General features: G+C 53.8%; 1 protein-coding gene across 1 annotated transcript in view; it reads right to left on the bottom strand.

Moving 5' to 3' along the window:
• Positions 1-3231: 3231 nt before the first annotated feature.
• Positions 3232-27255, bottom strand: part of ESRRB (estrogen related receptor beta) — a 68256-nt gene continuing 44232 nt past the window's right edge. The window contains exons 4-7 of the mRNA XM_081830173.1: positions 18855-18965; positions 18205-18366; positions 9877-10146; positions 3232-3860 (exon numbers count right to left, since the gene is read on the bottom strand). Coding sequence (XP_081686299.1) covers positions 3616-3860; positions 9877-10146; positions 18205-18366; positions 18855-18965 — 788 coding nt within the window. The 3' untranslated portion in view covers positions 3232-3615. The remainder of the gene's footprint in view (positions 3861-9876; positions 10147-18204; positions 18367-18854; positions 18966-27255) is intronic.

Consider the following 27255-nt stretch of genomic DNA (forward strand, 5'->3'; position numbering starts at 1 on the left):
TCTAAAAAGTAGCAGGGGACTTCTCAGACCTTACCTATGTATCGTTATTTCTCAAGTTGCATTCCTGAAGCTTTGCTGCTGAACATGCTTTTAAAATGCCTACTTGAACACCCAGAGAACTCTGAGGCTGAGCTCGTTCTCCCGATGGCCAGGCCCAGGACTGGCCTGAGGCCTGAGGGCAGTGCTATCCAGGGGACAGCAAGCCCGGAAAGATCACGTGTGAAGAAACTCTCCAACAAGCCGTTCCTTATTTATTAGATGCCAGATGCATGGGACCAGGACAGAAGAATCCTAGGGCATTTGAATTACACGGGGTCGGGGTCTGGGGGAGAACACACACACAGGCAGAAATACGTACAGAGGGGGATGCAATGAGGGACTGCCATTTTAAAAAATATATACATCTTAAGAAGCCATTCCAGCCATTTAATCATTATCAGAAAATAAAACAATCTTTCCACATCGTGCTTTTCTTTGGTGCTGTTCCGTGGGCACGGGCCTCTGTGTTCTTGTCCCGTTTGTCACCGCCCCCCCGCACCCCCCCACCCCGGACTTCTCCCATCTGCACAGGGGGAGGGGAGGGTCTGGAGGAGGGGAGGAAAGCCCCTGCCTGGCCTCCCCACCAATGCCCTGCTCCGGTCTTGAGATCTTCCTACTCGTTTCTTCAATCATCGCCTTGGAAATCATCGGTTTCCTCGATGCAAAAACTGGGGGCCACTACCCAGGTTCACGTGCGACAAAACCAGTCTAGAAGCTGTAGAAAGGGTGGGGACACGGGGACCAAACAAAACCCAGCCAATACCACCTTCTCCACGGTTGGATTTTTACATTTTATTTCTTGGTTCATTTCAATGACCTGTATCACGAGAGTACAAGTGAGAAGGGCGCAATTTCCTCTTTACAGATTTTCCAGGAACAGCAGATTCGGTGGGGCGGGATGTGTGTGTGTGTGTGCGAGTTCCATCCCGTTTTGGGGGCGGGGTGGGTGTCCTAAATTCTCCTCGCTTCACCATCCCCCACTAAGTCAGGGCCCCCCTCTTCCCGGGAGGCCCCAAAGCTGGCGAGGCCTCCAACCAAGAAGTTGGCCTCCGTTTTTTCTTTGCACATCCAGTGGCTCCGTTCGTACACACCAGGGCCTTTCCTGGTGGCCAGGCATCCCATTGTGCCAGATCCACCTCCCACGGCCACCGGGGTTTCAGGGTACGAGCAGCATCCAGCTCCCTGGCACAGAGCCATCGGGCTCGCCACCTCCCCCTCACTGTTAGAGGGGGGCTCGGATAGCAGGACACTTGCAGAAGCTCCGGATCCATCCACACACTGTGTACACAACACCCACCCACCCCAGCCTCACGCTCGTGCCAGGGTGCCACCCTCAGCGCCCCCTCCTCAAGCACACAGCACAGCAGGAGGCTGGGGGAGGCTCCCAAGGAGCAGACCCCGGCTTCTCTCCCCGTGAGGGACCTCGAGTTCGGACCTTAGGGCATCGCTCCTACCAGTTGTCAGACTGGGGGCTTTGCTCGGGTCCCTCAATGCTTCGATGCCTGTGCGCCCACCCGCATCGGGACTGCCCAGAGCGCTAGGGATGAAGCATCCTGGACAGTAATTCCAACGCAGACCGTCAGTGGCTGCGGCCTTGCATTCCCCACAGGCTAACGGGACAGCACACTTCGCTGGGCTGTGAGGCCTCTTGGAACACTTTATATGTCGTACATGAGGACACCAGAGAGCCCCTGGGCAGCTGCTGGGTCTTAGCCAACCCTCAGGCCTGGGGTGACCTCAGCAGGTCCTAGCACAGTTCAGATGGTGGTGTCTGGGGATGGGGGGTTGGGGAGAGGCAGCAAGGCGAAACCAGCATCAGCTGCCCCCATGGAAGCCATAGGGCTGTGGGAGACGGCACCTGGCCCCCGGGTACCTGGCGATGGGCAGGCCGATCCGCCCGCCTCTCCACGTGCCAGGAGGTCGGGGTCCATGGGTGCAGATCCCCCACAAACGTCCCAGGTAGGGCTGCTCTGATCCCCGCTTCAAAGGCAGCTGCTCGGAAGGGGCTTTCCCCAGCACGCCCGACCCCCCCTTCATCCTCGGGGGGCCCTGAGCTACCATGGGCCAACCTGTGTGTAGCAGAGGGGGCGCTAAGGGTGCCCCGAGTGGGTTATAACCGACCCTCGAGGCCGCTCACAGAAGTCTGGTGACTGTCCCCATTTGCCTGGGACTGAGGGGTTTCCCGGGACACAGCCTTTCAGCGCTAAAACCAGGAACATCCTGGGCAAACCGGGCTGGTTAGTCACCTGACACAGCAGCCAGGAAGACGGGGGCGTGGGGGGGTGGGGAGTGTCCTGCCACACAGCTGGGCTTTCTCAGTGTACTCGGGGAGCTACGTCACACCTCGCCCCTCCTGTGACAGATTTGCCCAACCCTCTGGAATGCAGGGTGCGGGGTGACCTGTCTACTGCCCACAGAAGCCAGCCCCTCGGCCCGCTGGCAACTTGCGAGCGCTCCGTCTTCAGGGCTCCCCGCCTGCTTATCTCCCTTCTGGGGCTTTCTGTGCTCAGCAAAAATTGGTTCAAACCTCTCCCCATCTTGCCCCAATCCTCCCAGGACTGCCAGCCTGGAAATCAGTGCCCAGGGTGCCCTCAGAGGGGGCTAGGCCCCTAGACTCCCCAACTTCCCACAGGCCCACCTGCTCCGGACCTGCCCTGAAGGCTGACTGGGGGGAAGGGGAGAAGCAAGCAGAAGGGGGAGCTCTGGGGAATATTGCCTGGACCCTGCTCTTCTCCGAGCCAGCACCGTTCCCAGCTATAGACCCGAAGTCACCTTGGCTGGCTGAACCCACTGAGCTCTGAGGTAGGGGCAGGATGCAGCAGGGATCTCTTGGGAGGGGAGGGGAGAGGACGAAGACAGGTGGGCCTTGGTGCCGTGGTGACAGCAGGTGGGAGGGCACCGAGGGGTGGAGCCCAGGAAGATGCACAGGCCCTGGCAGCTGCTCTCTGGACGGTGAGTCCCTAACGGGAGCTGCAGGTGCGCTAGGCTGAAAGGCTGCAGGACGGGAGCCGCCTGGACTGGAGAAGGTGTGGGGCCTCTGGAGGGGCCCCAAAGAACCTCAGAGTAGGCGGGGCCTCCGGAAGAAAGCTGGGAAGGGACAAGTTCCGGTGGCACCCCGCCTGAATTGGGTGGGGTCCTGGGCCCTGAGCACTGCCCACCCAGTGCATGGGGGGGGGGGATGGGGATGGGGATGGGGATGGGGCGGGGGTGGGGCTAGGATATGCACTGCCGTCTCTTGGGGGTTTGGAGGGAGGGAGGGGCCGCTTCCTCGATGGTCTCCAGTCTCAAGGGAGTCAGCCCTGGCCCAGACCTCAGCACTGCCCACGGAGAAGGAAAAAACATACCAAAGAAAAAGCCGGTTACAGATGAGCCCACGCCCTGCCCTCCCCTCCCTGTTCCCCTGCCCCGCTGCACTCGGAACTCGGCCACAGCCCGGAGGCGAGCGCGCCCTTCCTCTGGGGCTGCTCGTGGCCATGATACAGGGCTTGAAGGGCGAGGCTGGTGGCCGCAGACGTGTCCGCGGCGGTCAGTCGGCCGGTGTGTCCGCGGGCGGGAGTCGGTCCGGGTGCCGGGCCATCAGACCTTGGCCTCCAGCATCTCCAGGAAGAGTTTGTGCATGGGCACCTTGCCCTGCAGTTTGACGCTGTAGAAGTGCTGCACGGCCTTCGCGGCCGTCTGTCGCAGCAGGGGCAGCGTCAGCAGCAGCTTGCCCGTCCGCCGGGGCTCCTCGTGGCGCTGGCTCAGCTCGTAGTCCTGCAGCGCCTCGTGCAGCAGGTCCTGCAGCTTCTGCACCGCCTCCAGATCCTCGATGTACATGGAATCTGCGGGCACAGGGGGAGCGTTAGCGCGCGCAGCCGGCCGCCCCCGGCACGGGGGGTGGGGGCCCCCGCGCTGTTGCCCCCCACACCCTCACTTTACAGAGAAGGGGACGGAGGCTCGCAGAGGCTAAGCTGCCAGCCTGAGGTCACAGAGGCCCGTGACAGAGCTGAGGCTTGGAGCCGGGGAGCCATCTGGATGTCGGAAGGTCATCTCCCGGGAAACCACCGGGAGGCAGCAGCGGAGACCCTGAAGGACTCGACCGGCAGCAGACCGCAGTCCCTGCCCTGGAGGTGCCAGGTGGACAGTGGAGTTGGGGTCCTGTGTCCCTCACTTGCCAGCTGTGTGACTTTAGGCAAGCTATTTAACTTCTCTGTGCCTTATTTCTCTCATTTGGTAAATGAGATACTGGCCACACCTACCTCAAGAGGTTAAATGAGTTAGTACAGGTCAAGGACTGAAACAGTACTTGTCCCAAAGGGAGTGCCCGGCTGGTGGCATCGTCACTGGACTACTGTTGCTGCCACCAGGCACCAGCTCGTCTCCGGGGCCATCACTGACCTGACAGAATGCTTACACAGAATGCAAACACAAAGGGGCTGAGCTCTGTGCCCAGGTGCCCTGTGGCGGGGGGCCTGGTGGGGGCCTGAGACAGCATGGCTGGACGCATGGGCCACAGCGATGGCGGGTGCTGTTGGGAGTCCTCTAAAAATCCCGAGGAGGGCTTCGGACTCAGGCATGAATTAGGGGTTCAAATGGAAGTTACCTAAATCCAGCAGGACAGGCGGGCACCTGCTGACAGCTGGCTTACAGCGGGGGCTGAGCTGAAGCCAAGGCCGTTTCCTGGCACCCAATCCGGGGGCTCAGGGAAAACAACCCGCCTTCTCCTGACATTCCTTAAAGAGCTCGAGCCACCACCCTGCACTGCAGCGCCCAATGCCCGCCTGCCAAAGGCGGGAAGGCAAGGGTGCCGTATGGGTCCAGTGAGCTGGAAGCTCTGGGCGGACTGCCAAGGAAGGCGGGGCGAGGCTGCCGAGTTCCTCAAAAGAGCAGGGCAATGCCTTTGCGTGCCGGGTTAGCTTAGGCACAAACCGCCAAGGGTCGCTGTTCTAACTGGCCGACCCCAGTGACTCCTGACCTTCTGCAGCCACACTCAGCCCATGCCTCCAAGGTCCTGCCTCTTCCTCTTGGGAGAAAAGCGGAATGAGGAAGGTAAGACTCTGGAGTCTTAAGATGCTGTGTTATTTTGGCCAAGTTACTTAGGCTCTCTGAGACTGTGTCCTCATCTCTGCAACGGAGCAAATGTCTCCATGCCTCATAGGGTAGTGGTGAGGATTGATTAAAAGAAACAGCACATTACCAGGCACTTAGTAAGCACCTGATAAATGCAGCATTATCGTCACTGTGAGGACCTAGCCTGGGGCAAGTGGCTTTAGCGTGCTGGGGTGCACTGGCCCCCTACCCAAGACGCCTCCACTGTTCTGCCCCTTGTTACCAAAGCAGCGAGGACTCCTTTGCCACTAGGAGATGGAGCGTGGCTCCATTCCTACACTCTCAGCTGGTTCCAGAATGTGTACCCAAGATGTGGGTCCCTCTAATGCTGGGACGTGGCCATCCGAACTCCCTCCCCCCGCCCTCCCCAAGGAGGCCAAAATTGGCAGCTGCCTTCGACCAAAAATGAAATAAAATAACATTGCAAGATTAATTTCTTTGCAATCCATCAGCGAGTCTGTATCAATGGCATTGATAAACTGTTAATTACAAAATCAATGGCTATGAATTTTTCTGCTGTCAGGGAGCCTTGGAGATGGCTGGGACTTGGGGTGAAAGACGGCCAGCAGGCTCCTGAGGGGCTGGGGTTTGGGGACCCAGCCTGTCTCTGACGTGCTTCATGCTTCTGCTTCGCGTCAGCCCCTGGAGCCACCGGAATGGTCCCGTCCCATGTGCTCAAGCTCAGCAGTGGCACCCACGGTGGCCCTGGGGGCGGCCACCGGGCCCACATCAATGATCTCCAGGCACCTGTCTCTCCTCCTGCTAACTCTGTCTGACTGGGTGACTTTCCTATCTTGCTGCACCTCCTTTCGCGGCCCCCTGGACGAACCCGATTACAAGCCAATACCTTCACAGCCCTAGAGCCTCTGGTCTGACCCCAACCCGCTTTTCTGGCCTTACCTGCAATAGGCCTATTCTTTCCGACTTCCTGCCCGAGGTGATCGCTCCACCCGCAGCTGGGGCCTGTGCGGCACAAACCCCGCCTCTTTGGGAACTACTCGTACCTGCGCACAGCTGCAGGATGGCCTGGGAGATGCCGCGGGGGCAAGAGGGGCAGACTCGTGGCGTTTCATCTCGTATGACTGCGTACTCAGGCCACGCCTGATGCTAGTGAGGCTGCCAGTGGGCTCGTGTTACTAAACCACGGCCAGTCGTCAGGTGCTGTGTGTGCGTGTGTGCATGTGTGCGTACGTGTGTGTACATATCTGCACGTGTGTATGTGTGCATGAGTGTGCATAGGCATGTGTGTATTTGTGAATATGTGCGTATGCGTGCATGTGTGTATGTGTGCAAGTATGTGTATGTGTCTATACTTGTGAGCATGCATGTTTATCTGCATGCATGTCTGTGTGTGCACATATCTGTGTGCACGCATGTCAATGTGTCTGTGTGAGCATGTATGTGTGCATGCATGTCTGTGTATGTGTAAGCCTGTGCACGTGTATGTGTGCATGCATGTGTGAGCATGTGCACATGTGTATGTGTGCATGCATCTGTGTATGTGTGAGCCTGTGCACATGTCTGTGTGCATGCATGTGTGAGCGTGTGTGCGTGTATGTGTGCATGCATGTATGTGTGAGCATGTGCACATGTCTGTATGTGTGCATGCATGTCTTTGTGTGTATACATGTGAGCACGTGCCCATGTGTCTGTGTGTACGCACATCGTGAGCATGTGCATATGTCTATGTGTGCATGTCTGTGTGAGCATGTGCACACGTCTTCGTGTATGTGTGAGCATGTGCACGTGTCTTTGCATAAATATATGTGTGAGCATGTGCACATGTGTCTGTATGTGTGCATCCATGTCTTTGTGGGTATGTGTGGGCACGTGCACGTGTGTATGTGTGCATGCATGTGTACGTGTGAGCACATGCATGTGTCTGTGTGCATGTGTGTGTGTGTGTACGTGTGAGATCAGAGATCAGAGCAAGAGCAGCCAGCTAACCTAAAAAGCCATCTGAAAGCCGGCACAGCCTGATGTGCAGCGGTGGGGAGGAGGTGACCGCTGAGCGGCCTCCCACCTCCTCACTCTCCTCCCCCAGCATGGGCCAGCTCGAGCTCTACGTCAGGTGAGAAACGGTCAGGAGAGCTTAAAATCAAGGACGTGCCCTCCAAGGCCTGGCAGCCATGCTGGTCTCGCCGTTCCCACTCCGTGTCCTCTGCTGCCACCGTGTTCCCTCCGCCCACGCCAACTCCCAGCCCCTCTGCAGGGCTGGTCCCGGTGCTTCCCTCAGAGTCGGTGAGCACAGGCTCACGAGGGGTGAGACTGCTCTGTAGGGGAGGTGATGGGGAATTCTGTCACTACCCATTTGTCAAATCCACAGACCCACACCAACACAAGGAGTAAACCCTAATGGCAACTAGGGACTTTTGTTTGTAATAATGTATCAATATTGGCTCATTAATTGTAACAAATTACCATACCAATACAAGATATGAACAATGGGGGAAACTACAGGGAGGAGGTGGATGCAAGTGGTAGATGTGGGTGGGATGGGGGCATAGAACTGTCGCTCCAGTTGCTCCGTTATTCTGTAAATTTAAAACCACTTTTAAAAAAACCAAACAGGATTAGCATTCTCTCACAAAGAATACACTACCATTTTGGAATCTTAAAATGTAAATGGTCTGTATTAAAGCCTGTAAAAATTTTCATTATTATTTTGCATTTGTTTATTAATAAAAGGGAATTAAACTAAAAAAAAAAAAAAAAGGCTTGCCTCTCTGGATTAGATCAGGTTCTCCAAAAGCAAAGCCCAAAACCAGGGTTCAGGTGCACGGGACTTCTGGAGGATGTGCTTTCAGGAGAGAGGGAGGGAGGGAGGCAGGATACGGTGAGGGTGGGAGCAAGCAAGGTGAGGACATGGCCTTGGCTTTGGCCTGATCCATGCAAAGCTCTGATCCCACCCTGCCAGGAGCCAGCCTTTGTTCCCCTGTGTGGGTCACCACTGGCTGAAGATGCCACTGTACTCAACTCTCCAGGCAAGGCAGGTGAGGGGAGGTCTTGGTGAAGGGGGCAGCTAGGAGCTCTTAGCAGGAAAACTCAGCAGCTGGGGCATGAGAGCACTAACCCAGTAAAGGGGGGCTGAGCAGGGTATCTGCAGCATCCCCTGCATTCTCTATGAAGCTATTTGTTAGGGGGACCAACTGTCTGGGTTTGCCAGGGACGGAGGTTTCCCGGGACACAGGACTTTCACTGAAAGCATGATAGTATCAAGCAAACCGGCTGCCCTATTTGTACTGTCTCCACCTGGGAACTAGCTCTCCCTCTTCCCTGTGCTGATAACACTTTGTTTCCTCTAATATTAATAGTAATGATGATAATTAATATTTATTGAACATTTCCTCTAGGCCAGGCACTGGGCTAAGTGCTTTATCTTCAGTCGATCATTTAATAGCAAAGTGCTTGGAGGAGGTACCGGGATGTCCCCACTTCATACCCAAGGACAGGGCTAAGGAAGGTTGCCAACTTGTCCAACATCACACGGCTACTAAGTGTCAGAGCTGTAATTTGAACCTGGGTCCCTCTGACCCAGACTTGAGCAGACACTGCCCTATAGCAAAATGGCCTGACACTCTCTCTTTAGGACAGGGAGCCTGACTTTCTCCTGCGTTCTCCACCCCCCGCCAACTTGGCACAGTGGGGACGCTCCCTAACTGTGGAGACAGAATACATTTCAGCTCGCTCACCTGCATCGCCAATGCCCAGCCCCTCTCCCCAGAGATTCCAACCAGAAGCTGGAAGGGGCTGAAGGAATGGAGTGAAACCTTTTTATTTTTTTAATTAAAGAAATTTTTTTTAAGATTTATTTATTTACTTTAGAGAGAGGAGAGCTAGAGAGCAGGGGCAGGAGAAGAGGGAGGAGAGAATATCCTCGAGCAGACTTCCCACTGAGGACACAGCCAGACGCGGGGACCCTGAGATCATGACCTGAGCTGAAATCAAGAGTCGGACGCTTAACCGACTGAACCACCCAGGCGCCCCCTGAAGCCTCCTTTTTAATGACAGTCCAGACAACTCAGTTGGGCAGGTTTTTCTCTCTTGTACCTGAGCAATTTGATTGGGAGATTCAAGGAGAGTCATAAGCTGGGGGTTGATTTTGTAATCAGAGGACTTTGGTTCGAGTCCTAGCTCTGACACCCCTTAACAGTGTCACCCTGGGCAATTTTCTTCACCTCCCCAGGCCTCAATTCCCACATCTGTAAAATGGGGTTAAAATCATGAGAACCTTGCTCATAGGATTGTGTGTAAGAATTAAGTAAGTTCATAGCTAATTTATTTAACAGGTTGAACACTTATTATGCACCGGGCATGTTGCTGAGTATAATATAATCATATATAAACAAATCCCTTCCATAGTCTGGTGGGGTAGGGACTCTTCATTGTTCCCATTCTATTGATGAGGAAAATGAGGCACAGAGGGAAGTGACTTGCCCAAGTGGTCGAAGCAGGATTTGACTCTTAGCAACTTGGCTATAGAATCTGTGTCCTTAACCAGTGTGTCGGGCTAGACATTAGAAGCCGAGTCTAGTGCCCTGCAAATCCAGGGCAGCTGCCTATTGCTGGCCTTCATCACCACCCTCTCAGCTCCACGCCAACCCCTGCCGTCTTTGGTGACTAGAAGCTCCGGCATCTTCATGCCATCCCCCCTTCATGGTGGCCCTGCTCACAGTCCCCAGAGCTGTGCTCCCTGGGCCCAACGAGACCTCTCGAAGCTCCCTCTGTGGGTCCCACACCCGCCTTTACCTGAGTTGGCCAGAGCCAGGGCCTTGAGCGTCACAAACTCCTCCTTCTCCACCTTGAGCTTCTTGTACCTGCGCACCAGCTGCAGGATGGCCCTGTAGAGCTCCAACAGCCCCGCGAGGCGGGAGTGCTCCTCGTCCATGATGTAGTCCTCGGCATACACCAACTTGTCATCATAGGGCAGTGAGCGGTACACGATGCCCAGGATGAGGATCTCCATCCAGGCACTCTGCAGCAGGCTCATCTGGTCCCCGAGAGAGAGGTTCGAGAAGCCTGTGGGAAGAAGAGGCAAGGAGGGCAGCAGCAATCAGGTGGGCTGGCTGGAGGAGGTGGTCCTGGGCACCTCTGGATCCTGCCCCTCCCTCTGTACCGGCTGGGCTCCTTGTCCTTCGCTTGGTCAATGAGTCAGACAGGGAATTCATGGGAAAGACTTACACAACAAGAGCTCAGTCAATGTTGACAGTTGTTATCACTATTACTGTTAGTTCTATGCTCTTTTTCGAATGTCTGTAGAAGTTTTTTGATTAATTAAATGCATCTGTAATTTAAGGAGTTATTAAATTCACAGTAGAATCGAAAGGTGGCAGTACAGGGTCCTCTCCCCCCAGGGGACTTTCCAGATTCCTCTCTCTGCTCAACCAGGGGAGGTTTTGGTGTTTTAAAGTGACACCTGATCCTCAGTGCAGAGTCTCAGCTGTGTGTGTTGACCCAACGGCCCAACCAGGAAGGACTCAGCTGTTCCCAGCCAGTGATGACCCCCCACCCCGCCAGTGACCGCAGCCTGGGGCTAAGAGCTCAAGAGCCTACAGGGTCAGAGGGCACTTTCTCACAGGCAGCCTGTCCTCCTGGGGTCAGACCCCTGCTGCCCTGGCCATCACTTTCCACCTAACACTGACCCAAGCTGTCCTGCACTCTGTGAGCTTAGAATCATGGGAGTTTCCCCTTCCTTGCTAGCAAGGATGCTTACTCCAGAGTGAAAGGAGGTCAGCAAGGGGGATGGCTCCAGAATTATGTCACCGTCTTGTCCAACGTGCTCGGGAGATTGCCTGGGCCTGAATCCTGACTTCCCCTTTCCTAGCTGTAGGCTGACCATGTGAAAGCTGTGTTAACTGCCCCAAACCTCAGTGTCCTCTTCTATGAAATGGGCAGGACTGTAGCACCCGCTTCAGACTCGCGTTGCGGTCGAAATGAGACAATGATTGTGGAATATACACTGTGTTCCCTGAGCTCGTACAATTGTTACTGATGATGAGATGAAAAGTCTTCATCTACGAAATGAGAATAGTATCTGGAATTGCATTATACCTGCACTTGACTTAGGCACGAACAATTAACGTCTTGATTTGAGAGGGAGGGTAGAGAAAAAGGAGGCGAGGGAGGAGGAGGAGGAAGAAGAGGAGCGGGAGGGGGAAGTTGATTTTCAAACATCTCAGTCACTAGACACAAGGTGGTAACTTCAGCCAGAAACTCAGCGATTGGCCGCCGCACTAACCATATGCCAGACTGAAGGAAAGAATGAGCATCCACAAAGCCCTTTGCATCACGCGTCACGGGCAACTAGAAGGAGGGGATTTCTGGGGGTGAGTTTGCCTATGTGGGTGGGCCTCTACTTCACTTGCTGACCTGGCACCTCACCCTGTGTGGGCACAGCGCAGATATGGGGGCTTCGAGGGTAAGAAGGTGGTGCACGGACAGCACCCAGCTCCACTCCCCACACCGTCGGCACCCAGCGAGCCTGAGCAAGGGTGATGCCTGAGATGGTCGTTATTATTACTGTTTCTGTTCTTAGCATGCTGTCGGCATGACTCTCCTCTCCCTTCTGGGCATGGCTGGAGGCCTGGGGTGGTCCTGACCTCCTGGACAGGCCCATCGCTCTGGGTTTCCATGGAGTCTGTCCTACTCTCCCCTGCTGTCCCCTGAGTTTAAACCCCACTGTTCCCCTTCCAACCAGCACACGAGTGTTCAACTTCAGGGGGCACTCCAAGGTGGAAGCCCCTTCAACCAGGCGGGTCTCCCTCTGCTGGGGAGCAGCCTCTCAGTCCAGTCATCATGGTTCCTGAGTGCGATCTGTACACCCCTGGCCTTGGCTCATCACCTGGCTGCCAGCATCCGCGGGTGACTGACAAACAGCTGGGCAATGACACGGACAGACAGGGGCGGGCCTGGACCGACGTGCCTCCTTGGGGAGAGGCTGTGGCACCAGGGGGCCAGGTGCGTGCGTGTTGTCTAGATCCCGGCACGCAAGGGGGTGTGTTGCAGCCTGTGGTGGCAGGGACAGCTGGGAGGTAATAAAAGGCAGATAGAATGGACATCCAATTTCCCTTATCGGGCCTCTGAGCGGGAGAGGCCTTGGGCGACATTAATTAACAGATCCCAATCAGCCGGCTCATGAGGGTGTGTGCCCACGGGGATGTGGGGGGCTGCACTGGAAGCAGACAGACCGGGAGGGAAGATGTCGGAGGCGGATGGGGCGAAATTGACAGACAATTGAATCGGAAGGTGGCAAAAAGGGAGGGGAGGGAGGAGGGGGGCTTCTGGAAAGGAAGGAGGAAAGACCCCCGTGAGGCCCATCACACAGGTACCATCCCTAGAGTCAACAGCGTGCTTCTGTCTCTTCATTCGTTCCGCAAATCCTCCCTGGGCACCCGCTAAGCGCCAGGCACTGTGGACACAACGGCGAGCTCGACCCAGAACTGGCCCCCGTGTGCAAAAGCTCGCAGTCAAGAGGCAAAGGCACGCCGTGAGCCCCGAGCTCTGCTGTGATCTCATGGTTAGGACAGTTCGGAGGGCCAGAGAGATGGAGGGGCTCTGAGAACACACCATGGGCGAACGTGCCCCAAGCGGGAAAGTGCGGGAGGCTGAGTCCCGGAGGGTGAGGAGCTCCCAAGGGGGTGTTAAGGGTGCTGCCGGTGAGCACACTGTGGGGGGGGGGGGTTGCTGAGATAGGCTGCCCTGTGCTGCCCATCTTCCTGCCCCCGCTGCCCAGTGCCCGGCCTGGGACAAAGAAGATGCCCAGTGCATATTCCTAGCAGAGTAGAATGAACAAATGTCACTGGGCCCTGACTCCTGGGTGACAAGAAAATGAACCCATAAAGAACTCAGTGAGACCCTCTCCATCCTTTAGACACAAGCTCAGATTTCACCGCCTCTGCCCCTCGTGTACAAGCCAGAAACAGGCCTGCCCTCTGGGGGAAGCGCAGAGCAGGTGGTGGGAGGAAGGGAAACGGCACCTCTGAGAGTCTGTGGCTCCCTCCAAGGTTAGACCTCCTCTGCTGGTGGACCCAGCCCTGACTTCTCTCCTCCTCCCTCAAAAGGAGCTGGAAGGCGCTTTGCAAATCCAAATGTCCTCTCCAAAGTGCTGAACACTATACACAGGCTGCTTCACTTTGTGCAAGGCAGGGGAGAAATATGCGCTATGGTCTCATATTTGAAAGAGCCCAAAGACTTTCTAGTACCTGAAAAAAGAAGCACTAGAAGGGAAAATGAAAAGTAACAGCTCTAGGAGAAAGGAGGGGAGGTGATGGAGGGGCAGGGGGAGGGATGGAGGGGAGGGTTTTGTGGGCACATTTTTATCTAGTTTTGGCTTTTGAACCTGTCCATACTTAAGATGTTCCCAAAATAAGACTAAATCAAGCATAAAACAAAAGGCTTGCTCCCTTCAACCTATCAAGTCCACCGCTAGGAATTTGTCCTGTAAACACAGAGATAAATGGGAAAGGGTGTTTGTTAGATGAGTCTGTAATGACCCCAACCAGGAAACAACCTAAATGTAACTAATGTGATACATGTAATTACTATATAAATGTAATTATTAGCTAAGTGAATGGCACATTAGAAGCCACCAGAAAGAATGAGGTAGAACTGTTTTTGTGGGTGTGGGAAGATACCCAAGAGCGTAGGAAGACGTAACTATTAAGGGCACAGACACCAGAGCCAGACTGTCTGTTGGAATCCTAGCTCTGCTGGCCACTGGCTGTGACCCTGGGTATGTCCATTTCTGTGTGACTCAGTTTCTTTGTCTGTAAAATGGGAGTAGCAACAACAATACTTTCCTCGTGGGACTATGGGGATGAAATGAGCTAATGTGTGGAATACTTAGTACAGTGCCTAGCACCAGGGCATTTTTATATAACATAATTAGATGTTATATAATTAAATGAAAGGAGCAGATGTAAAGCAGTGTCAAAGAACGGTCCTATGGTGGGGGGAGAACACACATGTGTGCACGTGCACACACGCACACACACACACACACGGTGGCTATACACGCACAGGAAATTCCCAGAAGGATGTTTAAGAAATAATATCCATCCCTCTGTCACATCTGACAGCTTTACTAGAAGCACATATTCTTTTATTTAAACCCAAACGAAGGGCTGAAGCACTCCTCCCTGCCCTTCAGCCAAGCACCCTCCACTTCTGCTCTTCTCTGCTGGGCTGGGTCTCCTCCTCCATCAAGCATCCAGCAATTCTGGGCCAGGGCTTGCTGCTGAGAGAGGCCGGTGTGGCCCAGGCCCCTGGGCATCTCGCACTGCCCCCTTGAGGTCCTGCGCTGCCCAAGCTGGCTGCCCCTGCCCATCTCCCCAGGTCTCCCACTTGGAGCTCTGCTGCCCTCCCCCCCAAAGCTGCTTTATCTGCACCAACTGATCTGATAACATTCAGGCTCGTCCCAAGCCCCCATCCCCCAGTAATCTGAGAGCATGAGCTCCTAGAATTTAAGAAAGAAAAAAAAAAAAAAAGAGCACATAATTTGTGGCAAGTGGAGTTCATAATCTGTTAATTTATTATCGTTTCTGCCGACCTGGAGGGCCATTAGCAGCGGTAATAAAGGGAGATGTAATTATAGGATCTGAGGCCACTCCAGACGCAGCTGCTGTCACTCGGCAGCTCATATTTCACTGGCCGTTGGCGTTCTCCCCCCAGCGGGGGCCAGACGGCGGCTACCTGGGAGCGGGGCTGCTGAGGAACCCTCCGTGGGAGGCGCCTGGGGGCTCCCCAGCAGAGCTGTGCACCTGTCAGCCTGGGCCAGGCAGGGCCGGCAGGAGAGGGCCTGGGCTGGGGCAGCCTCCGGGCCGCCTGGGGTGGCGGGATGACCGGCTAGTAACGTCTGGAGGGTGCAGTTCTTCAAGGGATACCCACTGCCTCTTAAAGGCTGCTGCCTCTGGGGCGCACGTGTCGCTCACGGGGAACATGACAGGGGAGTCTAAAGACTTGGGCTCGTCCGCTGAGCAACGCAGGACTCGGTAAATTCACTCAAGGTAAAAGCCTGCGTGCGGCGTAGGGCAACTGCGGACGGACTCGAACGAACGGCCGCTACTCTGAGTCGCCATCAGCCCCAGTTGCCCACGGAAGTCACCCGTGGGACAGTGTCCTATGTGCTCAAAAACAGGAGTCAAAGGAGCGGGGCTGCTGGGAAATGAGTGTGTGTTCAGATGATCCTTCCTCCTGGCCACGCTGGTCGCTCAGTGCCCGTGTGCACAGGTCAGCTTCTGGGCTCAGCCTGAAAACTTGCGTTCATGATGCCCTGATGCCCTCCTGATGGCCATCGCCCATCGTCCTGAAGGCCTGGCTCAGGTTCCGCTCTCTGCCTCTGCCACTCCTGGCGTCCCTCCTGCCTGGGGACCCTGTCCCGTGGTTCTTCCTGCTGCATTCTAAGAGTGCAGGACAGGAGATGGCAAACAGGGTAGAGGTGAAGCGAGACGGGCCGTGGGGAGATAGCGCTGACGCAGCATTCACGGAGGTTCCTGATACCATTCGGTCTCTTTTTGTATGTTTAGACTTTTCCATGAAAAAGTATTTTGTTTTTTTAAAAAAATTATCTATCTTATTCCCAAATGAGATCCTTGGGGCAGAAATTAATCGAATTCTTTATATCAGCCCCAACTCCTAACAAGAGACCTTACATATAGTTAATGCTCAATAAATGCATGCAAAGGCAAGTAATGAAGGGCCCTCTGTGCCAGGCTCCGAACAGATACTGACAGGCTAGCCCATACTGAGCCATGGGATACGGCTTCCTGTGCTTCAGTGGGCTGGGCGCTAACCTGAGCCGCCCGAAGGAGCGAGTCCCTCTGTGGTCCAGGGCAGGATGGGAAGGAGCTGTCAGCAGTCCCGGGGGGGCCCTGGCTTGCACCTACCCTGCTAAACCTGCTCTTTCTGGCTCGCTCTCTCCCTCTCTCTCTAAGGGCTAGTGAGCAGGTCTGCAGGTGAGTTTTCTGTCTAATCTGAGATGGAATTAACTCGATTAGTTTCAATGTATCAGGCACTTGATATGTCATTGCCCCTAATATGAGGTTTACATACAGTGGCAGGAGACTCTTAATTAATTTTACCTTAAACACTAGAAGGTCAGGCCCAAATAATCCAGCATGCAAATTTATGCAAAATAGGCAAATTAGTGTTTCAGACAGACAAATGAGCCCCTGTGTTTATTTTATTTTTTAATCAAAAAGAATTCAGCTTTGGACAAGGAAAAATGAAGATGGGCAAGGAGGCTTTTCATACTATTAGCAAAGACAATGACACGGTCCCAGTCCCGCCACTTACCAAGCACCCACTGTGTGCAGGGGCTGGACTGAGTCTGCCGTACCCTCTATTACGGGTTCACAGGCTAGGACACTAAAGCTCAGAAAAATGAGATCCCCTGCAAGGCCCTTAAGGACAGAGCTGGGATCAGAGCTCAGGTCGGCCTGAATCCGAAGTCTGTGCCCCTAACAACCACTCTGCTCTGCCCACTGCCCTCTTGGCGGGCACTGATGGGAGACGGAGCTGGGGGGCGGGAAGACGTGGGAGAAGAGTGGGTGAAAGGGAGACAGCGCCTCCCCTCAGAGGGGACTGGTGGCAGAAGGAAGCAGTGACCTGGGGGGCCGCCAGGAGCCACTGCTGAGCCATTGCTGGGCTGCAGGGAGGAGGAGCGCGTGATGCTGGGGAGGGGCAGGGGGAGCCGTACCAGATCTGGCCCTGGGTTAGTGGAGCAATCCAGGCTGAGGTGTCTTAAGCAGTGGCTTGACCCCACATCTGTGCTGAATCAGCACAGGCCAGATTCAAAACGACTGAGTGTGTCATCCAAGAGGCTGAGCTCCTTAGTAAGGGCGCTCCAGCTCAGATCCCCCGTGAGTCCACCCTGAGTCAGAATACCAGCGGCCACCAGGGAGTCCCTACGGAAGGAATTCTATATGTCCTGCCAGCTAAGTGACACCAACATCACCTCCTGAGCCTGGTCTGCAGGAAGACTCCCTCCTGGAGGCTGTGCACACATGTCTTAGATGAGGACATCCTGACTCACCCCAATCAACTGCAGGCCTTGCCATCTAAAGTCTAGGACAGCTTTACTACATTCCCATGCATGCTGTATTCATTTCTCAGAGCTGGCGACAAACACGAGAAGGATCTGTAGGCAGGAAGATAAACTGCCCCATGGCACAGAGCTAGTAAGAATCCAAGTCCACGGTGGGTCATTGCCAGAGGAAACCAGGATGTCCCCACCACACCACAAGACAAGCTGTTAGAACCGGACGAGGAATAAACCACACAGGCTTTGGAAAACTCCCCAACATGTGTATAATGCAACATATGTGGGTATCAGTGTCTACAAAAATAAAACTAAAAATCAGTTTCCACCGTTTATCCAGAAGGAGGAAGCTGGAAGACAGGTTTGGGCCACATGCGGTGAATGAAGTCCGTATCACCCGAAGCATATTTATTACACGTACTCTCTGTGCCGCCCTCACCATCAGGCATGTGGCAACAGTGAGTCTGCAACAAACACTAGCATCCTCCGTACAGCACACTCATACTTGCAGTTCTCTTCCTCATCGAAGCCCACGCAGGGAGCACTGCTGCTATTCCCTATTCACGGGGGGCTCGCCCGCTCAGGGCGACACCGCTAGTAAGATGCAGACCCAGAACTTGAATCCCAGTCCCATTCCCCAGCCCGTGTCCTCAACCACTCCAGTCCACTGGCCTCTCAAGGAAGCAAGAGACTCAACTCTCTCCTGCATTGTTTCCTAGTGCATTTCCAGTAAGATCTACGAGAAAACCCTTCTTTGGCCTTCAAGGAGTCAAAAAAACTTGCTCTTTGAATCTTAACCTAGCGTAGATGCAATCATCACCCCTCTACAATGATAACTGGTTCTGAAGAGCTGCTAGAGGTTCAAGAGCATTACTGGACCTTCCCACACCTGCTCACCTCCAATCCCGCAAGGAGAGGAAAGGAGCCCAGAAGAAAACATGGCTCCTGGGTCCCCAGCTCCCAGGCGTCAGGACCATGGCCGTGGGGACAGTGGCTGAGCATCCCTGGCTCCACCCTCCTCCTGGCCCTACTCGACTCACCTGGGATGTGCTTGGCCCAGCCGATGATGACCACGAGCTCCCTGTCTGCCAGGTCACAGAGAGTGGTCAGGGCCTTGATGTCACCCTCGGGCATGCCAGGGGGAGGCATGGCATACAGCTTGTCCGGCTCGGCCACCAGCAGGTAGGAGACAATCTTGGTCACTGCCAATGACCAGAGGAGGAATGTAAATGCTGGGGAAAAGAGGAAGGGGCCAGGGTGCAGCCTGGGATGGCTCAGGAAGAAAATTTGGGTTCTGGGGAGTCCCAGCAGGTCATCTCCCCTCCCTCTCTGACTCCACAACTTGCTGGCAGTGGTGATTTGGGCTCTTGACAAATATCCTTCCAAGGGAAGCTGCTGGTGAGTTCTCTCGAGAGGACCCTGCTTTGAGTGGGAGGTGAGGGGGGGCATGTTCTGGATGCTGGGGTTCATGCCTTCGTAGGTTCATGCTTCACCTGGAGCCATATCCCACATGGAAAGGCCTTCTAAATGAAGCCGGAAGCACCCAACACCAAGCCAAGCACTGAGGCCACCTCCCCAAGATGCACACTGTCCCAGACCCAGCAGTGGGAAGGTGGCATTGCCCCCAAGGGATGCCAGACGTTCCAGGCACGGATGCGGACAGAGGGGCACGGGCTACCCTGGCACTTACATGGCTTCTTAGCGGGTGGAGAAATCTGTAAGCTCAGGTACGGGCTGCTCTCAGAGTCCAGCCGTCGTTTGTATTTCTGGCGGCCTCCACGCACTCGGTCAAGGCGCACACCTATGGGGGAGGGAAGGGGAAAGGTGTCAGGCTGTCCAACATCAGGGGTGTTTGCACTAGTTCTGGCATTTTAACACGGGCTTTGGCCCCGCGACTCAATGCCTTTCCAGGTGCCCCGGGGCCAGCCTCAGGCCAGGGAGTCGGACAATCCTCACTCAACTGTCTTAATGGCAACAGCCCACCCCAGCTGCCCTGGGCCAGGCCCCGCCTCTGGGCTCAGCATCCTCCTGAAATCTATCCCGAGCAAGCTTCAGCTCTGGAGTCTTTCTGTCTCCAAAGGGAAAATACAACAGAAGCTCTCCTCTAGGTGTTGGGGAAGGAAGACTCCTTATTGTAGGTCTGCTGGGAACCCAGGGAGTGTTGAGTCTCTGCCTCTAGCAGGCACCTCGAAAAGAATGAAAACAAGAATTTTCAAACTTTTTACATAAGCAGCATCCGGATGGGGGTTCACGACAAATGGCAATTTCTGGATCCCACCTTCCAAGACTGTAGGATGACATTCTACAGTCTGTCTTCTAGAACAGAGGGAGGGTGAGGATTGGTCAGGGCGGCAGGAGTACCCTCAGAAGCAGAGGTGTGGTCAGCCCTGGGCCAGACGCTCCTGGATGGGGATGCAGGTGAGGTGGTCCTGGCCACACCTGGAAAACGAATACCTCAGAGTCTCCCAGTAGCAGGTGCAAAAGCAGGTGTGGCCACGCCACACTAACATCCCTCCCCAGGAGTGAGGCCCTCTCCTAGAGAGATCTGCTATTTCCCTGGGTCTATATGGCCTTCCAGAAACCCACCCCACCCCTCAGCTCCTGCTGTCTAGACAGACATGTTGGTACCATCTGACACGCCTAACCAGCCTGCAGGGTAGACAGGACCTCAAATGGGCTCATCTAAGGGCACACGAGCGCAGACTGGCTACCAATCTATGTGGCCTGGCCTGAGAAACAGGTGGGACCCAACAAGTTAGCTCCAAGGTATGAACGAGCACAGGAAGCTCCCAGGTATGAACGAGCACAGGAGGCTCCCAGGTACGAACGAGCACAGGAAGTAGAGAAGCTGGTCCCTTTTCCTTACCATGAAACAGGCCTTGACTGAAACATAAAAAGTCACACACAGAGCCGGAGTCCTGAGAGGAGACCTCCAAGCTGACAGGCCCAGTTCAACGGCCTCTTCCTTTCCCCAAAGGTCAACACATCACCCTCACGGAGCCCCAGCAGCGATCTTCATTCAGGGCCCCGTCCGGCGCTTTCCCCCCCGCACCTCCTCCTGCCTGTCCTCCCAGCGGGGTGGGGGCGGCCGCTGGTCCTGTGCTCCTGTCGGTTCAGGCCCTTCTTGCTCGGCGAGAGGCAGGAGGAAGGCAGGAGTAACGGCAACTCAATGGCACGAGGACTTGGATCTCATTCATGCCAGGGGTGATTTTCTGGCTGTTTCTTAGAATGTACAGCTAGTCCATTCAGTCCCTGGGACCAGAGAGGAGTCCCCTAGAGCAATGAGGGCCACTGAAAATAAAATCACGTTGTCTACTGAATGGGAGGGACCAGCCCTTCAACTGCGAATCGCCCTAAAGGAACTTGGGGTGAGGAGTGCCTCCAGTTAAGGGCTCAGGCCACCTCCTCCTCCAGGGCCACCAAGCCAGATGGCCCAAGGGGACGGTCTCTTCGAGGCCAGTCACTGCTCAGCATTTCTGTCAACAGTGTCCCTTTTTACCCCCCAGACTGACACTCCTATACCTGATGCCGGACATGGCTGCAGGGAACATTTGGGGGGCGAGTCAACCCTGCATCCCACCCCTGCTTCCTGTGTAAGTAACTCCCCTATTGTGAGTCCTCTCAGAGGAGGCCTGTGCCCACCCCCACTCTGGATATCCAAGTGGGGCAGGTCCTCCTGCTCGCCCCGGTCTGGAGGTCGAAGCACGGTCTGGTGGTAACACAGGCCCAGTGAACGGGAGGCTTTGATCAAATGCCACGTGGTCAGGGCAGCAGGGGTGTGGGCAACCCCTGGCCTACCACTCATCTCCTGCACCTGGGCTTCCCCGGGCCTCCCCTGGCCCTTGTCTGGCTTCTCAGTGTGTTCCTGGAGCCTCCTGAGAAGCTTCCAGTGAACTCCCCTTCTGCTCTGAGGGGCGGAAGGGATTGCAACTGACCACACCCGCACCTGGGTTCTCCAGGACCAGACATCGGGAAGAAAGCCAGTAACGAGTGTGTTCCTGAGTAGGTGAGCAGGCTCCTGCTGTCGGCCACTGAGGCTTAACCTCACCGAGGACCCCAGGAGACAGGGTAGGACACGCCCCAGTGATTCCCTGCTGCAGATGAGGGCCTCGGGGCATTTCCCACCTCTCCGGGCGGGGCCCGGCCACGCAGGCTCTGGTGCCCCGAGAAAGCCTGGGGCAGAGCAGCACCTCACAAGGTAGCACTTCGTCAGCATGCGTGTGACAGAGTGCTGAGTGAATGCAGGCGGGACACCGGCTGGCTGCCACCCTCCTTCTCAAAGGGTGGTCCACGGCTAGGCATCATCTGGAAGCGTGTCTGAAATGCAAAAATCTCAGGCTGCCCCTAGGAATCCGAGTCAGCCTGCTGACAAGGTGACTCAAGGCACGGAGGCACGTTGAGAGTTTGGGAAAGGCTGCACTTCAGCATCCGAGCGGACCCGCCGTGCCTCGGACCTTGAAGGGGACAGCGGAGGCCCAGCCCACGCAGGACCTAAACCCACGTGCCGGTAGGACTTCGGCTCCCACCCTCCACCCCTCCTGGCCCCTCAGTGAGGGCAGAAGGAGCAGGCCCGCCAAGGCAGGAAGGACGGCTCCTCCCTTGAAGGTTTTTGGGGCAAAGTTCCCTGTTTTCCTGACCCCCTCCTATGACCGCGCTACAAAGCAGCTCACCCCTGCCTGCGACGCTGGAGGTGAGCCAAACCCTCTACCAAGCTCTGCTTTTTCTTGAAACGCTGCTAAGACTAAAAGCGAAAATGCCGAGCTTCATTCACACAGGACGATGAGGACGCCCATTTCCTGTGCACCTACTCCGCGCCAGGATCTGACTGGAGTCCAGGATGAGCCCCTCCCCCACTTCTCGGACTTTCTCTCCCGGAAGCCAGTCTCACGAGCTCACCCCTCCACCCGGCCTGCCTGACCACAGGAGTGGGAACTGCTCAACAAAACAAAGAAAGAGGCAGGCGTCCCCTAGCAAGGCAAGGAGATGGTCACTTGCCACTTCGGTCACTACTTCCATCTGGAATGTTCTCTGTCCTGACGCAGGGCCTGGCCCTTAGTGGGTGTTCAAGAAAGTCTTGATGCATATAGGAACGGATGAGTCTCCTGCCCCTAGACCCCCAGGAGGGCTGGGTGCTTCTTCCAGGACTCCAACAGCCCCCTGGCTTCCCCTACTGACCAGGCACCCCTGGCACCAGCGGCTGTTCTCCGTCCCATTCCAGGGTCTTCATGGCGCCCAACGCCCAGCAGATGCTTAGAAAGCCGGGGCTGTTACTAACGTCATCCCCATTATTACTACTACTCTTCCCGACACTATGTACATGTCTCTGTTAAGTCACAGTAAGAACAATCATGAGGCGGCGCCTGGGTGGCTCAGTTGGTGAAGCGTCTGCCTTCGGCTCAGGTCATGATCCCAGGGTCCTGGGATCGAGCCCCGCATCGGGCTCCCTGCTCAGCGGGGAGTCTGCTTCTCCCTCTCCCTCTGCTCATGCTCACTCTCCCAAATAAATAAATAAAACCTTAAAAAAGAAAAAAAGAACAACCATGAGAACAGCCTAATTCATGGAGGACTTTGTCTCTGTGTTGCCCTTTTTCATCTATAGCATATAAAGCCGGCACGATTATCCCCATTTTATAAATAAGAACCACTGAGGCTTGGGCGATTGAGTAATTTGCCCAATAAAGGAGCCAGTACCCACACTCTTTGCTACTCCGGGGTACTGCCCCCCAGGGCCCTGAGGGTGTAATCTTTCGTCTAAATTTTCTCCTTCAGATCTTCACAGCAGGATGGTCAATGGCTCCAATCAATACATGCACGCATCAATTATCAACTTATTCTGTTTTCTTAAGAAAAGTAGCCCATTGGGTTTGATTATGCCCAAAATGATGCCTGACGTGAGCCAGGCTTGTCTCCTGGCTTCCTGCCTGCCTTCCCAGGTCTCACCCCAGCTACAAGCCCATAGGGGCTCCAGCCCATGGGATCCAACGGGCAAGGTCCCATGCCCCTCTTGGCCCTTATGGCTCACGCGGCCTTGGCCCAGTTGGCTCTCATAGCCTCAGTCTCATCATCAGGTACGGGGGAGGGGGCAATCGTAACACTAACACTGTTCACTGAATATGGCGTTTGTGACAATCGTGGGAAAATGCTTGGTAAATTGAGTAAAATGATGTACTGGTTCAAATGCAGCCTTCACACTTAGGAAACAAAAGAATCTTAGGGTCTGGCTGGTCCTTTTCCCAGCCTCCAGAAATCCACTCCCTTAGGACAGCGCATATCCCTCATGAAGGTTTCCCCTTGTATTGAGCTAAATTCAGTCTCTAGATCACTTTCTATCCTCCATCCCATCCAACGAGACTACCCCCTTTCACAAGACAACCTTTTATGGACTTGAACATCCTTGGGTACCCTCCTTCTCTAGCCAAGCACTCTTTATTTTCTGTATCTGTATATACTTTCAGGTCAGTCACCTCCCTGCCTTCTACACATTTGTCTTTATCGATGTGGTCTGCTCCGAACTGAGCATGGTCAGCATCTCAAGGGCAGAGACAGTGGACAGAGGTCTGAACTCCTCCGCGCTCTGCCTGAACAGACATTGGTCAACTATGTTTATACTTACTATCTGCCAATGTGTTCTTGTATTTTCTAGAGCACCCCGCTCACAATTTTAGTAAACAAGATAATGGCATGGACTGGGTTCTCATCCTAAGCACTGCAGCAAAATGCTGGATCACAAATCGTTTAAAAATAAATCACCGAATTCTAATGGTTGGGTCTGGCAGACATTCTTAGTTGTCTACTCAATTGTCTTTCCATTCCCTGTCTTTCATGCTAAGGGAAGCTGGATTCTGTTTGTAGAGGCAACGTGTCCTAGCCAGTCCTACCAATCCTGGTCCCTCCCTATTTCCCAGTTTCCGTGACAGCAAGAGCTGGTCCTATGACCTGGTTCTGGCCAATGGACTATAACGGGAAGTCCACGGTGGGGCGCTTCTGGGAATGGTTTTGCTTTTCTGATACAAGGGACAGACATGTTTGGTGCAGCCCTGCCTTTCTCCTGCCCTGACCTGGAAGGTGACGGTCAGAGCTATGGCAACCACCCTGCAACCATGCGGCAGCCAAGCAAGGACCCCAAAGAACACCAAAGAAAGACAAAAAGATACTAAGTCCTTGATGCTATGGCTGAGAAGCCTATAAAATGCCAGCAATCTCCCATCTCCAGAGTCCTTGGTAGGTGGGGAAATCAATCTCATTTATTGATGCCTAAGCCACTAACAGTCAAGTTCTCTGTAACTTGCAGCAGAAAGCAATTTTCACTGATAAAATGGGCAATTACTTTCTAAATTAGGATGCTTAAGTCTTACAAACACCCAGTGGTGGGGGAAAAAAAGAGAAGGCAACTTGAACTTGAAATGAGAGTTGCCTTATTGTTTATATTCTTATAGTTTAGCAAAATATCTAAAGAGTAGGCTCAGGGAGCATATTAAAATACTACTTAACTTATAATTACTGTCTGGGATTATAAGACTGTATCATCTCATTGATATACTTTCTGGATTTAAAAAAGCATTAATAATACTTACATGCAAAGTGTTCCAGATCTCTAATACTGTAATAAATACATAGCCTTTGTTTTAACACTTAACCACTGTTCAATATTGTTAATCCCCGAACATGTGCAGGCCAAAATTTAAGTATTCATAAATTTTCTAAGAATACAAAAAGATTGATAATCACTGGAATCCATGTTCCTATGCAGACTGAGTCCTGTAGTTGAGCCCAGGACTGGATAGGGAGCTGTCCTCCTGGGCCAACACGGTAACACCCCTAAATTTTGTAGACACGAGGGTAAGAAGTTCACATCTACTGACCAGTTGTTACTCGGTGCTGGCCTCTGCTCTAAGAATTGTTAAGTATGCTATTTCACTTAGGGATTCCAACAACCCTATGAGGGAGATTCTATTAGCCCATTTTATGGATGGAGAAATTGAGGCTAAGAGAGGATGAGTAACTCACCAAGACCACAGAGGTAGGAAGGCAGTCTGACTTTGACCTCTGAGAACAGCTACAGTTCTGTCCTGCTTACTGGGCCAATTCCTGCCAGGCAGGCGTTCTTAAGGGCTCCTCACTGTTGCTAGTTCTGGGGTGCATCACCGCTCCTGACTGGTTCCCTCCATCCTGCCCACCCCTCTGTAAATAGTTCCTTCATTACATCCTCTTTGGTGACCCTGGGAGGGGACATCTGTTCCTTCCCAGCCCTGACCAAGACAGTGGGGAGGTGAGATGTGCTTGGTCACCCTTTCGAGGAATAGGGGGAAAGGCAGTGAGAATAGGAAGAGTAGCCAAGTCCACGCTGAGATGCTCCATCACAAGGCCTGGAAAGCAAAGACCCAGGGCCCTCCTGGCTGTGGCTTGCTAGGCTTGCCTGGTGACTATGTTTGTTTTTGATTATGTTTATTTTGAGGGTAGCAACTGTGCAGACGCCCAGAGAGGTCTGTGCCTCCAAAGCAGAAGAAAGAAGCACTAGCCTCAGGGTCAGACCTGGATGTAATCCCTGACTCTACCTCTTAGCACCTGAGTTACCTTGAGCAAGTTTCCTCACCTTTCTGTGCCTCGATTTCTGCACCTGTACGAAATAATAGTATGTACCTTGTAGGATCGTTGTGAGGACTGAATGAGTTAGTACGTGTAAAGCACTTGAAATCCTGTGAATGGCACCTGGTAAGTGGTCAGTAAGTGTCAGTTAATACTATTATTTTTATTAAAAATCCTGTTCTCTATTTCGACTGTATCACTATCAGCATCGTGATATTGTGCTCAGTTTTGCAAGATGCTACTATTGGGAGAAACGGGGTAAAGGGCACATGGAATCCCTGTGTATTATTTCTTACAACTACATGTGAATCTCCACTTATCTCAAAAATAAAAAGATTAATTAACAAGACTGTTAGCTGCTTGTGGAAATATAAAACAGTACAGCTGTTCTAGAAAGCACCTTGGCAATTCCTCAAAAAGTGAAAGAAGATTATCATCCATGTCATACATATCGTATGGCCCAGCCATTTCCTTCCTGGGTACGTCCCCAAAGGAACTGAAATCAGGAACTCTAGCAGGTATTTGAATCTCAATGTTCACGGCAGTTAATACTCCCAAGAGTCACAAGGTGGAAGCAACCTAACTGTCTCTTGGCAGAAGACTGGATAAACAAAATGTGGTGTATCCATACAATGGAGTATTATCCAGCCATAAAAAGGGATGCTGTTCTGACCTGCCACAGCATGGATGAACCTTGAGAACATTACGCTCAGTGAAAGAAGCCAGACACGAAGGGAGAGGTGTATGATTCCACTTGTAAGAAATACATAGAGTAGACAAGAGGGCAGATTGGAGGTTACCAGGGGTAGGGGGGCAGGGAGAATGGGCATCACTGCTTCATGAGTACAGGGTTTCTGACTGGGATGAGAAAAATGTTTGGGAACTAGAATCACTGTCAGTGTGCTTAGCACCGTTCAATTGTACACTTAAAGATGACTTCAAAATGGCAGACTTTGTTATCTATATTTTGTCACAATTAAAAATACTTCACCTTCCTCAAGCTCGTGGAATTAAGTAACATAAAATGTGTGAGAGCAGCCAAGTGCTTGGTACACAGTAGGCACTTAACAGTCATTTCTTTCCTTCCATCCGCCCATGGAAGATGGGAGGGTCTGGCAGGAACTGACAGCCTCCTCCTTGGGAAGAGAGAGAAACACACCCCCTTAGTTGTAACTACATGAGTTAAGATAGCTGGGGGAAAAAAACCAACAAAACAAACAAACCAAAAAAACCCTTAAGGAAGTAAGGTTCAGAGAGGTTGAGTATTGTGCCCAGGAGCACACAGCTCCAGCACAGCTTCCCTCTGGAATACACCCACAGGGTGGAGTGCTGCCTCCGTCCGACCCAGGACAGAGGCTCTGGCTTGGCTTCAGCTGTAGGCCCCTGACCCCCACCAGGCTCCTCCCCGGGCTAGCGCCCCTCCACAGTGGCCCATCCCACCTCCCAACTCAGGGCACAGGAAACATTCAAGAAGCTGCAGGGCCACTCTGGGGCAGAAAATCCTT

This window comes from Leptonychotes weddellii, chromosome 9 (assembly GCF_054177405.1).
Source record: "Leptonychotes weddellii isolate Sample4059 chromosome 9, ASM5417740v2, whole genome shotgun sequence".
Classification (NCBI taxonomy): Eukaryota; Metazoa; Chordata; class Mammalia; order Carnivora; family Phocidae; genus Leptonychotes; species Leptonychotes weddellii.